Raw genomic sequence first — 16,001 nt, 5'->3', positions numbered from 1 at the left:
AATGTGGCAAAATAAATATGTACCTCCACTCCACTTACTGGAGGAGACACAAAGGTCATTTATTAAACTGTAACTGGTGAAGAAGCCTTGAAACCAATGGGGAGAGGGTCTGTTAAATCTCTCCCATGCAAAACTTTGTAAAATTACTAGCCCTAAGTTGAGCCAAGTTTACCTTTTCTACTGATCTTCCTCGGAGACAAGGAGAATGGGTATCTCCTCTTTTCTACTTTTTTAAACAGCACCATTTCCCCATAAAGCTATTTTGTACCACTCATTATCCAAACTAGCCCATATGCTTTTCCTGATGTGGGATTGTCTCATTTTCATCAACATGTTTTATTCTGTGTGCAGCAGAATTTCCCTGCCCTCCCACCTAGTGAAAGTTGGCACTTAGGTTATAAAAGTTAACTGTGATTAAACGCTCATCATGGTATACTGAAATGTTACTGCATAGTAAAAGGTTTACCGCAGCTCTCAAAAAAATACTGACCTGAAAGCTATCAAAATGGTGACATTGATACATGTCTGTCGTCGCATATTCCCTTTGCTGCTAGTTCCTGCTGTTTATAGCGATACTTAAAAAGAGGTTTTGTACAGAAGAGTGCATTCCATTCCAAAGAAATGGTGGTGCCCTTTCCCAAACTATTACTGTTTATCATATGTAGAACACAAACACAGAGATGGTCCTATGCTCAAAGTTTCTTGCACGTGTGTGCACATCCCACCCCCACCCCCCATACACTGCTCTGAGCAGGTGGAGAACCCTAGAGGCCTCTAATGTGGCTGGAGGAACTGTAATTAGAGAAGGAAATCTGGAGAATAGAAATCTACACAAACAAGTACTTTAGCAGTTCACAAGATTCTATGGATGTACAAATAGGACCTGTAACAAAACATTGCAGTGTGGAGTACTTCTGTTCAGAGTTCCAAGGATATGCCATTCCATTCCTATTCCTCCCTGGTTTTCCAATTTCCACCCAACACTCTCTACATTCTGTAACCACTGAGCATGCCTCCCCACATCCCTCCTTACAGATTTCCCCCTAAAGATATATTGTACCTGTTCAGTTTTTCAAACATCTGTCTTGTGCCTGGATGGTGCCATTCTTTACTACAGATTTGTTATCTTTAATTGAAATTTCAACAACCACAGTGGGCATCTTGTATACAAATAATTATCAGACCAGAATTTGGAAATGCATTCACTAAGCCACAGCCAAAGTACACTTTTGTGCCTAGGAAACACCACACCTCAATTCCCAAGGCTTTAGTACAACATTTTATAGCAATAAGGCTTTTAAACTATGTGTTTCTGGTTAACAGGACTCAATTGTGTTTATGACCAAAGGCTAAAGTGCAATGGCTATTTCCTTTGTAAGCAACTCTTTGCTCCTAAACCAATGATTAACAAAAGGATATCCTTTCAAGACATGTTAGCATTCCAACACAATGGGAATCCAAGACTATTGCTTATATAGGCTGAAATGAAATATTAAAGTTAAAGCTGTATCCCCAAACATAAGGTCATCACTCAAGCATGTGTCAATCTGAAGCACTCAAGCTTTAATTTATTTATGGTATGATCAATGTGTATACCCACCCACAGATATATGTCTCCTCCTGAAATCATAAATATGGCATTGCAAACATTAATTTCAACAAGGCTATTTCCAGAAGGCTTAAGAGTTAATAAAACAAAGCAAAACACTACAAAAACAGCTCTGAAAGATTATGCTAACTATTGCAGAAATCCAGCAACTATCAGTATAGCAAATTAAATCTCAAAAGAAATGTTTCCAACATACACTGGGAGGAATGTCATTAACATATTCTTTCATCTAGCAGATTCCTCAACCCTCAAGAAGATATTTATTTACCATACTTCGCTATGGGCTGAATAGTCACCAGCCTTCAATTTTCACATCAGTTGCAGATGAGATGGGGGGAGCACACACCTTGTACACAGGCTTGAATTGAAATTGACTTTGAATCTCTGAACTGTCAACAAATTCTCCTACGAAAAGGTTTGCTTTACAGAGATTATAAAGTAGGTGTCACGCCTGACACTTGCATTTTATATTCAGATGGCAGGTCTGTAAAGAAACGTTACCAAAACGTCAGGAAGGGACTTAGAAGGCTCAGCTGTCACGCTATGTGCCTCTCTGGGCTTGCTTTGCAGTCAGATACTGTGCTGTCGATGTCAGAGGTTCTCCACTTAAACTCTCTGACAAGCAAAGAAGAATACTAGGAGAATATGTTATCAGGAGCTGTGGACTTGTCTTCAGTAGCAGGTCAACCTGACACTTATTTTGGTGCATGAAAACCAAAACTATGATCCTGTTTCAGATTAGAAAACTGTACACTATACCCCGCTGGATATACAAGTTCAAGTTTTTAAATGGTGAAATAATCCTTGCAGAGGACCCTCTATGCTTTCAATGCATTGAAGCCTAATGTGCTGAGGGTGCCCATCTCCTGCCTAAGTCTAAAAAGAAAAAAGGGAGAAAAGTGTGTGTGTGTGTGTGTGTGTGTGTGTGTGTGTGTACTAACAGAAAAACACAAATGTAAACTCGACAGCAGCATGAACCAAAAGGGTGATTAAAAGCACCAAGCTTTTAGCTGCTTCTCTTTGTTTAAGAAACCATTCCAATTAAGGGACATAAATCAAATTTGCAATCAAGGAAAAATTATAAAGTTAATGAAACATCTGAAATGTAGCTGCTGGAATTGTGGGTTGATTAGCGTCTAAAACAGTGGAAAATTATAAATTTATATTGATTTCCACCCTTAAAAAAAAGAAAACACCTGCTTTTTCAGTAGCGTTTGAACTATCCCCAGACATAATAAGCCACAGTAAATTAAAATCATGGAGCAGACAATAAAACCTGCAAGCTACGCAGTGGGAAAGTATAGTCTGTGCATGTTGTTTTCCCAAATGCCCAGTCAGAGGTCTCAGGTGGCTAATGCAGCTGGAATGTGTAATTCAAAGCTCCAAATAATATGTTTATGAATCTGGACGTGTTCTGTGCACTTTGGAAGTGGCTCTACAAGAAGAGACAACAGTATATCTGATTTCAGCTAAACAAGGTTTTAAACTAAATTATCCATTTCCTCTTGAAGGACTGGATGGAGCAACACTGCAAGGCTCCCAGTAATCATTTCAAATGTAATTGTAGGATTCAATTTAATGGTAATATGGGAATATTTCATTTGCATTGGTTCCCAGTAGAATGGCTTCCCCATCTGTAATCTACAATACTGAAAGCAAGACACTGCACAGCCAATGTTTTAAATGCCATAAACACCATATTTCGATATATAGACCCCACACTCTGCAAACCCCCTCTGAATCATACTTACTTCTTTAACAAGAACAGCAGTGTGGAGTATCATATACAGCTCGAATTCTAAAGATAGATGTTTGCAGGTTTAGGGTTTGTAAAGGAAATAGTTTCTTGGTTTCACATGTTAAGACATTGTATCTCATTTTCTAATTTATACAAGCTGTGGTTATTGAGTAGAATTTTCAGATACATTTGAGTTAGGATAACTGAACTCTTTCCTCAGTTGAAACAGTGATCTCAGGGTCACCATTCCAGAAGATTCAGGATATTCCAAAGAGCTCAAGGTGGTTTGCATAGTTACTCCCACTTCATTTTATGTGAGACAGGATAGGCTGAAAGACTGTGACCGGCCCAAGGTCACCCAGTGAGCTTCATGACTGAGTGGGGACAATAATCCTGTTCTCAGAAGTCCTAGTCTGACACTACACCACACTCATACACAAAAGGAAGTACTTCTTCAGACTAAGAAATTCACCACTACTAGCTGTAGTGATGGCCACCAACTTCAACAGCTTAAAAGGAGGATTGGAAAATTAATGGAAGATAATGCTATCACTGGCCACTAGCCACAATGACTATCAGCTACCTCCATGGTTGGAGGCTAAATATGAGCTGCTGGGATCCACAGTTAGGGGGAGTGCTGTTGCATGCATATCCCACTTGCAGGCTTCCCATGGGTAACTGCTTGGCCAATGTGAGAACACAATGCTGAACTGGATGAGCCTTTGGTGTGATCCAGCGGGGCTTTATGCTCTCAAGAAATATTGCAAATAAAAAACACCACTAATCTAGTTCAAGAGTCTCATGATTAATTTCCCCTTATACTTGATTTTCATATATCCTGTATAAACTGTCATGTAAACATGCACTTTTTGCACATTTTGTTTACTTAAGGAACATACTTGCCACAACTAGTCAAATCTTATTGATTTTTATTTTATTTTTAATCTAGCTTTTAAAATCTCACTGACTTTGTGCTTTGGATGTGTTGTTATTTGTATTTTAATTATTTTTGTATTATCTGCTCTGGGAAATTTTCACCAAAGGGCAGTATACGCATCATAAATAAATGAACAGCTTCTTTGAACTTAAAAATAGCTTTCTGTTTTAACTTGTACTCTTCTGATGCTAATAATTCAAGGATTTCAAGGATACTAAAGCACACAGAGACCCTTGGGGTTTGGCAATGTGGTGAAGAACTTAGTGTTGGTCACAAGGGAAGCACCGTTCCCTGCTCCCCTAAATCCTTTGAAGCTACACCTGGAAATCCCCACCTAGGAAGGAGCATTGGTTGTGGCCCTGAGGCACTACAATCACAAAACCACAACAATGTATTATTCAAAAGTAATCAGATCATACTATGACCCTAATCTAGATCACAAGGACTCCTGATTTAGTGTCTGTTTTCAGAACAAAATGCACTTGACACATGGGGCGGGGGGAGACCCCTTAAGTCTCAAGTTAACAGGAAACCTCTTTAGACAGAAAGCTGCATCTATTTATTCCTGTAACAGTTCTCCTAATCTCTTCACACTTTTTTCTACCTGACTTCTCATCCTCTTACTTCCTCTCCTTTGGTTTCCCCTATTCCTTACAGAAACTGCTGGTCATTGTATCTATAAAAATACAATACTACATCCAGTGTAGAAAGCCCACCAGATAGGCTGGTGGGAACTACCTAAATAGTATAGAAATTTATTTATGTATGCAACCACGGCTGCAAGAATGTTCTTTGCCCAAAAAAATGGAAGAAGAGGTCCCGACAAGAGAAGAATGGATACAGAAGTTAATGGAGTACGCAGAAATGGCGAAACCTACTGGGAGAATAAGAAATCAAGATAACCATTTTTTTTAAGAAAGGAATGGAAATGGTTTATTGAGTATTTACAAAGAAATTGTAAAGATTAAGACACTGCCAAGATTAATGTAAAAACCTGCAGTTTCAAAATATATATGGGATATATACAGGAATGGATATGTAAAAGAGTATGTTGAGATAATTTGGAGTATGCAGGAAGTTGAAAGAAATGTAAAGGATCACAGAAAGAGGGGGAAGGGAGTCAGAGTTTGAAATTATGATTGAATAATTGTGTATAAATATATATATATAATAAAAATAAATGAATACTGTAGCACCGTGACAGCAGACGGAGCGCACAGTCTTCTCCACTACAGTGAGTTGTACTGTATTTCTCTTTAAATTATAATACTTCCCCTATGTTATAGTCAAGGTATTTTAATAGTATTATATATTACTATAACTATTTCTATCTAAATTTCATAGAATCATAGAGTTGGAAGGGACCCTGAGGATCATCTAATCTAACCTGAAATGCAAAAATATGCAGTTATCCCCTAAGGGGATCGAACTTGCAACCTTGGCATTATTAGAACCATGCTCTAACCAACTACCAACTTTTTTTTCCTAACCAACTTTCCCCCCTTTTTTCTAACCAACTTTTCGCTCTATAAGACGCACCCGACCATAAGACACACCTAGTTCTAGAGGAGGAGAACAAAAAAGAAATATTCTCTCCCTCTTTGCTTAGCGTCTCTCCAGCAAAGCAGGATGAGAAATGGAAGGGGCTCCATTTCTCCTCCCACTTCACTGAAGGGACGCTTCGCAGCTCTCCCTCTCTGCACAGCACCCCTTCAGCGAAGTGGCAGGAGAAACGGAGCCCCATCCATTTCTCCTCCCGCTTTGCTGAAGGGGTGCTGCACACTCTCTCTCTCTCTGCGTAGTGCCTCTCCAGCAAAGCGGGAGGAGAAATGGAAGGAGCTCTGTTTCTCCTGCCGCTTTGCTGAAGGGGCGCTGCGCAGAGAGAAAAGGCTGTGCAGCGGCTCTCCAGCAAAGCGAAGCCAGGAGAGCAAAAGGGATCAATCCCTCTTGCTCTCCTGGCTTCAGCAAAAGCAACGCAAAGCCTCCTGAGCACAGCGGGAGCGCTCTGGGTCCAAAAAGGGTGCCTCTGGGTCCAAAAATGTGGCAAACCCTGCTTTTAGTGTCACGCTACTTCTATACCAGCCATTAGAAAAACATGAGCAGACAAGCAGTTAAAAATGAAAAACAAAAAATGTCAAATTCAGTCATCCAGACATCCGTAGCTGTGAAACAGCAAGGAGGAGAGGGGAGGAGAAAGCAACACAAACTAAGGAGATAAAAAGGGAAAAAAGCACAGCTTTGAACATCAGGCCAGAGAAACAGATTTTTCAATATTTTATGTGACATGATGCAACAGCAGCTAAGGACAAGGAAACACAGGCTTTGCTTACATGGCAGCTGACAGTAACTAAAAAAGGAAGGGAAACAGCTTGCACTTTACTGGTTTATGGGGTCCGTGCTGCTTTTACATCTAACTACTTATTCCGTGAGAAGAAAATCTGATATTTACAAAGCAATGAGTCACCCCATACCAGAGAGTTGTTCCCAGAATATGTATCCTGGCCTTTGTGTTTTGCTGTCTTATGCCTAGGGACACCCTGGCAGGGCCTAACTCCCTAAAACTTAAAAAAATGTATCTGAGAGACAGGCAAGAGTTGGATCCAAACTACCACAGGGTGCACAAATCTACCCAAATAAACGTCACAAATTGCCAGATAATATATGGAAAATGATTGCATTGGCCGGTGCTCTTAAGAAATAAGGTTATAACCCAATAATAAACCCACAACTTTTAAAAAGTGAAAACATTTGTTTGCCATATATTATCTTACAGTTTATTATATTTAATTGGGTAGATTTGTGCCCACCTTAAGTTATGAATGTCTTAATTATAAGAAAACAAAAAAAAAGACAAACATGTAAGTGCAATTTCTGTTCTCATCCTGAAGCAAAGTTCTTAACCCGAGGTACTATTTCTGGGTTAACGGAGTCTGTAACCTGAAGCATCTGTAACCCGAGGTACCACTGTAGTTGTATTACCATACTTAAGACGTAGTGTGATGCCCTTCCCTGCCCCTAAAAACAATCAAATAGAAAAAAGCCTCTACCCCGGAGATTTTACTTTTATCCCACTCATATTCTAAGAAGGTCAGGGGTGATGTATGTTATGTATGCATGCAATACTGGCCTAGGCCTTCAAGCCTCTTGGAGGCTCAGGAGCTTCATCTGCATAACAAAAGATAGAGAGGATTCTAAAACCCTCCAATGACATTGTTAGTAGCTGGCAGGCTGCCAATCCCTGCTGAGATAAGGCCACACTTGTGATTCGCTAATTGCAGCATTAAGGCAACCTATCACAGTTCTAGCATGCCCCAAAGTGTAAGTAGATAAATAGGTACCACGCCAGTGGGAAGGTAAACAGTGTTTCCGTGCGCTGCTCTGGTTTTGCCAGAAACGGTTTAGTCATGCTGGCCACATGACCCAGAAAAACTGTCTGCGGACAAACACTGGCTCCCTCGGCCTGTAAAGCAAGATGAGTGCCACAACCCCAGAGTCATCCGCAACTGGACTTAACTGTCAGGGGTACCTTTACCTTTACCACAGGCGGTGTGCATGTTTTGCCCTGGGCCAGCTTAAGTGCCCAGCTTACTGGGCCAAGTGCCCCTGTTTGTCATTCTTGTTCTTCTTGTTCCTGATGTTCCGATAAATCCCTTTTGAGCTGAATCTCAGTCTTTGATCATGCCTGAACCCACCTACACTTCAATGTACATGACACTTCTCTTCAGATTATCCTCACAACGATCATGGTTATCCTCACAAGACACTGGCAATAGGACCACAACCTCCACCACACTTGTATGCAGTAGGGTATCTTTGAAGGCAGCACATAAAGTTCTATTATCCAATAGCTCTCTGGCACTTCCTGCCCTCCATCTCATGCCCAACCTGCTACCTGAGGCAATGCCAGTATGGCCCTGCATCAGGGTGAGGCTGAAAGTACAGCACAGCTGCTGTGTGAAATGGCATTGCCCTGCACACAATTAACATATACAAAGAGGTAAGAGATGAAGGAAAGCTTATTTCTATTGCAGCAAAGTCTCACTACATTGTGCATGCCCATCTATCTTCTCAAGACATGCTGAACAGCCTTTATTGTGGAGCACACTCAACAGCCTCCCTGGATACCTCTGGCCAATGTTTTATATATTTTCTTGGGGATAGGCTCAGTGAGAAAATATTCAGTAAGACAATTTAAATAACAATTAGAAACACACAGAGAGAAATGACTACAACTGATAAAAAACCAATTAAAAAGCGGTGGATCAGTGATTAAGAACTCAAATCAGGGAAGTGGAAATCCTATATTAAAAAAAGAGTGGAAGACTAATAGAGAGGGGGCGAAAAAGGTCTCCCAATCAAGGGAATACAACAATTTTGGTGATTATGTTATTTTACGTACATTTGTGTTTTGGTCATCCTCTAAGGAATTAGGGCAGAGTAGGACATCTTTACAACTCTGTGGGCTAAGCTGAGAAATACTAATTTGCCACAGACCACCCTATGAGCTACATAGTTGAACCAAGAATTTTAACCTTGTTTATATAGGTTTCCTGGCTCCATGTCTTATCTAATTAAAACATTTCTTGCCAAAGCAATCCCAGAGTGCATTACATTAAAATCAAATACATAATACACATTAAAACAAAACAGAAAGGGGGAAAAATGCAACTTTAAAAATAAAACAGCTATGCTGCAATCCTTGTATAAAAACCTTGGTGAATAAGTAGGTCTGCAACTGGCACAAAAAAAACTCATAAGAGTTAGCATCAGCTGTATCTGAGAAGGTAAGGAATAGACAAGGTGCCAGTACCAAGAAGGTTGTCTTGTTTGTTGCCACTTGGTGAATTTCACTTAACTGTGGCAGTAAGAGGGTCTTCCTCATAAAGAAGATGCTTTGTTAGATATCTAGGTCCCAATCTATATAGGGCTCTATACTGTATGTCAATACAAGCTCCCTGAACTTGGCATGGTGTGGTATGTTCACAATCAGCAGTCCCAAATGACAGCCTAGCCATGGAATTCTACATTAGCTGCAGCTTCTGAACAAATCTCAAAGGTTACCCAATCACTGTGGCCAGGTAATGCCTATCTAGGAACATCCATAACTACCTTACAAGCCAACCCCAGTCACTTGCACCTTCAACGACAGTGATGGATCTAAGAGCACCACCCATTCTTTCAGAGGGAATGCAAGCCCATCCAGAACTAGAAGAATGCTTAATTCCTGAACCCTAGATTTGTCAGTCCACAGAGCCCCACCTTGTCAGGATTCAGTCTCAACTTATTGGCGCTCACTCAGCACACAACTGCATTTTGTTATGAAAACCTTCTGGAAACCCATGGGAAGGCACAACTTCGAAGGATCTAGTAGGGATCTAGGGAAGTCACTTTATAGCTTTGTGTCTAACAAATTCTCCCTCAGGGAAGCTGGGAGATGAGAGACATATTTTGAGAACAGAAAGCATACAATACTCCCTCAAAGCAAAAATTGTACTAGTAGATGCACTACGGAGCGGGTCAGAGTTTGAAACAAAGGGGAAAGGGTATGATGTAATGTTTGAAGGTGTGCTGCCCCACTGCTTGTCCCATTGCCTTATACCGTAGAAAAACATGGCTTGAAAACACAACAGACATGTACAAAAACAGACAAAGTGTTTCTCTCATTAAGAAATTGGTACTATACTGTGACTCCTCAATGGCTTCCCAATAGCCTTTGTCTGTTTTTGTACTATATTTCAAGGAGTTTGAAACAAGGAGTTTGTTCTTAGTCATCACTTGTAGGTGACATAACTGAGTGTAACATAGCTGAGTTACTCTACATTGTTAATGCTCAATGAATCCTGTTTGCAAAGCAGTGCGTGTTCCATCTCAAGGCTAAGTGAGACCAGCCCCTCTTCCCTTGTGCCTTAAACTATGGAAGAAGTTGCTGCTGGGACTGTGCAGGTCCAGAACCCCCTTCCTAGAGGGATTATGTCAGCTGGTACTGGGCTGGGGCTTATCAGCCATTTCGGATAAATTGTTTTTGAATTGTTATGGTTTTGGTATTAAACTGCATCATTTTTATTGGATTGCTCCCCCCCCCCTAATACACTATGTGCTTTTTGACAGGATTATATTGATGAAAGTGTTTTTGTTTGCTAATGTGTTCTTATTGTTGTCATCAGCTTTGAAATCAACATTAATGCTGGAAAAGAGACATATAGATAAATCCACACTTACTGGAGCATAGCAATTGCTTGAAAATAAAAAGCCTTACAGGGCAAGGTAATTATGTGTACCAGCTCTTCACTTAGATTGGGAAATGTTCTCTACTCCAAATCAAAACCAGAAAGGTTGTATTGGCAGGAGTGAAAACTGGGGAAACCATGGAGGATCTCCAGGGTTCAACATGAATTTCTCTAAACACTTACATTTCAAGAAGCCTTTGTTGCTATGAACTGGGTTTTAGTAGTGTGTCAATAATGAATCACCATACATGCAAGAAACATCAAGTGCTAACTTGAGTATTGTTTTGTTTTGTACAAATGTTGATCCTTGTGCAGATGCAACATAGATGTCACTTGTTTTATTCCACCTCATAAGCAGCTTCACTAAAACATGACATAAACCTGTGTCAATCTTGGTGCAATAGAATCCACACTGATAGAATTAGAGTCATGTTACAGATGATGACAGAGTGAAGGAGCATTAAATGGTCCCTTTAAAACATGCTTAAATTGATGGCATTTTGAAAATGGATATTGAAATATACATTGCCATGAAAATCATAGGTCCAAACTCTAGTCACATATACAAATCCTACCTGAACATGTCCCCCAGGCCTTTGAGCATTCCTTTCTTGGCTTTAATTTTATCCTTTTCTTTATCTCGATCTTTCTTCTTGTCCTTCCCAATTTTTTTCCGGTCTCCTTTATCTTGACTGCCATTCATGTGTCTTTCCAGCGAATGGGATGGCTGGTCACTCGACGTAGAGACAGATTCTCTACCCGATCGTGAGCTTTCCTCAGTATCTTCCTCCACTGAAAGAGTAAGGTAATTTTAGTAGGGGCTGGGGGGGGGTAGATTAAAAAAAAATTCTCTGCTGTGATTCAAGACAAATAGAGTTGAACAACCCTTATCCGTTCATCCAGAATGAACAGCCACTACACTCCAGTAAACCACCCAGGTGTAAAACTGCATGACTTTCTCTGTTTGTATCTGGAAAGCTCCACACATGGGGTCCATGAAACTGCACATATTTTACTGTACAAGGTGAGGTTTTTGGTTTAACTTGCTTGCTCAATATTCTGATCGCTTAATAAGCCAAGAAATGAACGAGTCTTTTGGATAAATATACATTGCTCATTTGATCCTCCCTTGGCCCAAGCAGGCAAGCAAGCAAACTAGATGTCCATTGACTATAGTTTGCTATTTCATGCTAACCATGAAAATATGCTTAATTGCTTCACAGCAAGCCAGGATATTAAACCATGGTTTGAAGCTGATTTAATATCCTGGCTTGTTCCAAAGCTGTTAATCATAGCAAACAAAGTGCAATGGAATACCTTGGTTTGCTTGCTCCCTCAGGCAAAGGGGCTGGGCTTTATGTCCAAAAGACCAATTCATATCTAATATGATTAAGACAAGATATGCTAATCTGAACATGGCCTATATATTGACAGTTGAGTTTACAATGTTTTCCACTATGTACATTTACAACATAATTCTCCATTTTAACCTTGGATATCGGCTCATTCTTCACACCCATTTTCAGGAGAAAACGAAGGATGCAAAATTTTTCTTAATGCAACATACACCTTGAAGACTGAGATATTGAAATGAAAAATGAGCATGTTCATATTCAAGGCACAATCCTACATTTCAAGTTCAAACACCAACTCAGTCCCATACTGGCTTTCATTTAGGCTGGTGAATAAGTAAAACATACTGTAATACTATATCACCCTTGGGCACTGAGTATCACAGTGATTTTCAAAGATAGAGCAAGGCTGAGAAAAAGATGCAATATGCAGTATCTGAAGAGAGGACTCAAGGACATTGTGCTTTAAGGCAATGTTAAAAATACAAATTAATTAAAACTAATTTATAATACTTGACATTCAACAAGGATAATGATAATAATAATAATGCTGTTTAATTGCTCATTGAAGTATTTCTATGCACATTTCCCTTCCTATTAAAAACAATCAATCACACCTCGTGCAAATCACATTATTTATATATTGAATATTCAAAACTTGTGATCCTCATCAGTTACCTCAGCTTTGCCAATACATTAGCGAAAAATTGCAAACATGTTCTAAGACAGTATGCCTCTGAATATCACTTGCTTTGGGGGCAACCAGCAAGGAGTGCTGTTGCCCTCATATTTTACTTGTCTGCCTTTTATTGTATTGCATCACATTGCTTTTAGGGATGTATACCTCACACTCCAATAACATTTTCCAGTAGCTTTCCAGAGCATCTTGTTGGTTACTATGGGAAATAAGATGCTGGACTAAGATGGACCTTCAGCCTACTCCAGCAGGACTTTTCTTATCTCATCCACTGAGGGTCAGGGAACATACTCATTCAGTCGGTTTGGACTTCCCTGCTGCTTTGCAATTCATTTCATACAATCTCTAACATAACTTCATTTCTACAATTCCCATGCAACAACAGAACTTTATTTTAGCCAACTGACAGCTTATTATCAACTGCTTTCACAGAGCCCAGCTCAGGGATCAAAGGGCTTCCTTCTCACACTGTCCTCCCCAAACCGTTTTGCCAGCAACTGAAATAATTTATTTTCAAACAAGTTTTTGATTCGACCACTGCTTAATGTATTGATTGGAAGGGATGTTGCTGCTGTTTTCAGTGTGATTGTTTGAGTTTTAAGTTTGGAGTCACTGATGGTTTTATGTTTTATTTTGTATCCATAAGTTGATTTGACCAACGCCTTTGTGGAAGAGAAAAACAGGGTATGCATTCCTGAAGAAATAAAATGTTGCCTCATTATTATTGCTGTTCAGGCAAGAAATTCAAGTTCTGATTTTTGTGATAGTTCATAGTTCACTGATGACATTACTAAAAAGCACTGGGTCGAGGGGAAGGGTTAATCAAAAAGTGCAGACAACAATCCCCCTTTCCTATTTTAGCCAATAAGACCAAAACATCAGATTGTTCCAAGAGTATGATTCCAAGAGCAAAGATGTGTTTTACTTAATAGAACTGCAAGAAAAGTATTGTGAAACTGCTCTCCTAATTATGTCACAAAACAGAGAAAATGCTCATAAGAAACTGTAGTCATTGAACGTGAAGCTGTTCCATAACTGAGCTAGACTGTGTATTGTGTTATTTAATACAAGCAGAGTCTCTAGCAATTAAGACTCAACAGAGATTAGAAAGCTCTGCCAATTTATTCAGATTCAAATGGCTTGCTCTCAGACAACGCACCAGAGAAAGGAACTGTTTCTTATCAGCTATTCCAAGATTTCGAAAACAAGCACTGTGATTCATATGATCCAAATACCCCAAGCAGTCAGCTGTGACTATCTGATTATACCCATTAAAATCTATAGGTACCCTCTGCCAAACTTAAGGTCTTCCCATCTGTCTTTCAGGCTCAGTTCAGTGGTCTGAATGGCCAATTGTTCTGAGTGCAGCAATTATATTATGGTTTTTTAAAAGCCCCCACAATAAATGTGGTCACATGGTGTGCGCTTATATTTTTAGAACTCATTGCAGGACACTGATCAAGATTTCTTTATGAAAAAATTCAGAGCAACTTATCTGAATAGCTCAGTCAGTACAGGGCAGATAAAAGAAGGCATTTTTTCACACAGCACATAGTTGAACTGTGGAATTCATCCCCCACAAAATTTAGGGATGTCCAGCAAGTTGGACAGCCTTAAAGAAGGATTAAAAAAATGCTTGGAAGGGAATGCAATCCATGGATACCAGCCGCAATGGCTATATTCTGCCTCCAGTTTACATCTGAGTATCAGTTGCTGGGAATCACGTGAGAACAATGCTGATGCACTCAGGACCAGTTTGTGGGCTGCTTATGGGCAAGGGTTGACCCACTGTGAGAAAAGCTTAAACATGAAGCACTTGTGATCCACCCCTTTGTGCCCCACTTCCTATGGGTGAAATCCAACTGTTTCCTCAGTCTCAGAAGAAGGGCTTTTGACCCACTTTTGGAAAAGGTGGGGAGGGTTTTTTTTTTTTTGCTTTCTTTCTTGCAGACCTGAGCACACACACCTTCTGAAAACCAGCTCTAGGTTGTTGGGGAACCCTGCAGAACAAATCAAAAGGTACCATAAAGGGCTGCCAAGGGAATCAGAAAAAAACCCTTCTGTTATGGGGTACCTCCACTAGATTCCACCCTGTGTCACTGGGTCAATTAGACAAGACTGATAACATTTAGCTGCTCTGAACTGCCAGATTTGAAATGAAGCTGAATTAATTCTGATGTTGCTATTGAAGGAAATATTTCAAATGTCCTTACATTCAATTATGCGATATTTTTAGAAGCAGGCTTTTTTTAAAAAAGAAAAACTAATATAAAATAGAACAGTGAACTTGTAGGAGCAAATTTGCTCATTATGACAGGCATTTCTTAAAATGTAAACACATTAATAAAAAGCTGAGATTGCAGATTCATTTTTTCAACTGCTTGTGTCAGTCGACAAGCTAAGTAATTAATTACCTCAGCTTCCCCAGCTCTGTTCCATTCATAAACTTTTAATATTTAAAGGTAAAGTAACTAGATAGGTGGGGGGGGGACACCTGCTGAGATACATTCAAAATACTACAACATTAAGGTTAAAAATTTAATAATTTCCATATAATTCTGCCCCATTTAAGTTCATTTGCTATTCACTCTTTTTTTTGAGCATGGACTGTCATTTTACTAGCCCATTGCTGCACCATTCAATAATTATACAGGAGATTCTTTTATGTTAATGACATTCTTCTCATGTTGGGTCACTCTTAGGGTTAAAGAACTGAAAATGTGAATGAACGCCCATTAGGGTGGGTAATAGCTGATCATTAACTTTATGCTTTATTAGATCTGCCAACCTTACATATTCTAATTAAAGAACAGCCGTAATTTTTCTTCACTTTATGGATGAACTTCCAATGCTGAAATTTTTCATCCTAAATGCAACTTATTTCCTCTCTCTCTCTCATTAAACTTTAGAACCAAAGTGTTTGCCTTCCCTTTTCATTTAACTCATTGCCTTGCTGTTAAGATGGTACACAAGGAATCTTGATTTTTTTTTATTTAAAAAAATGCTTTGCGTGTCTGCATCTAATCTTGCCACTTTTAAAAATTCATTCATTGCTGTGTGTGTGTTTCTTTTTGTAAATCTACCAAAGAATAAAATACAATAAAATCGGGATTAAGATGTTTTTCAGGACAGAGGAGGGCATGTGTGCTGGGTCCCATTGGTGAAATCATGGTGCTCTTGCCCTTTCACTGGTAGAATTGCTTTGTGGAGGGGAGACAAAAAATGGGGGGTTGAGGAAGGTCAGTTGTGGGGAGTGGGAAATGTCTCTATTTTCATCTGAGGAATGTTGGAGGGTATAATATTGGCTACATAAACATACATTTTTCTGCTGAGGTCCAAGTACATTAAAATTTGCAGTAATCTTGATTTTGACAAACCAGAATTTTAGAGCTTGCAAACAAACAAACCAACCAAATCACAAAATCCATAGCATGTTAGAGT

General features: G+C 39.5%; 1 protein-coding gene across 4 annotated transcripts in view; it reads right to left on the bottom strand.

The window, feature by feature from the left end:
- Nucleotides 1-16,001, bottom strand: part of PARD3 (par-3 family cell polarity regulator) — a 567,153-nt gene that overhangs the window by 150,535 nt on the left and 400,617 nt on the right. For all 4 annotated transcript variants that reach the window (XM_079996388.1, XM_079996385.1, XM_079996386.1 and 1 more), the window contains one exon: nt 11,087-11,303. In XM_079996388.1, coding sequence (XP_079852514.1) covers nt 11,087-11,303 — 217 coding nt within the window. The remainder of the gene's footprint in view (nt 1-11,086; nt 11,304-16,001) is intronic.

The sequence above is a fragment of the Podarcis cretensis genome (genome assembly GCF_951804945.1).
Source record: "Podarcis cretensis genome assembly, chromosome: 12".
In the NCBI taxonomy this organism is placed as follows: Eukaryota; Metazoa; Chordata; class Lepidosauria; order Squamata; family Lacertidae; genus Podarcis; species Podarcis cretensis.
The sequence above is the reverse complement of the archived record's forward strand: the minus strand, read 5'-3'. Positions and strand labels throughout refer to the sequence as shown.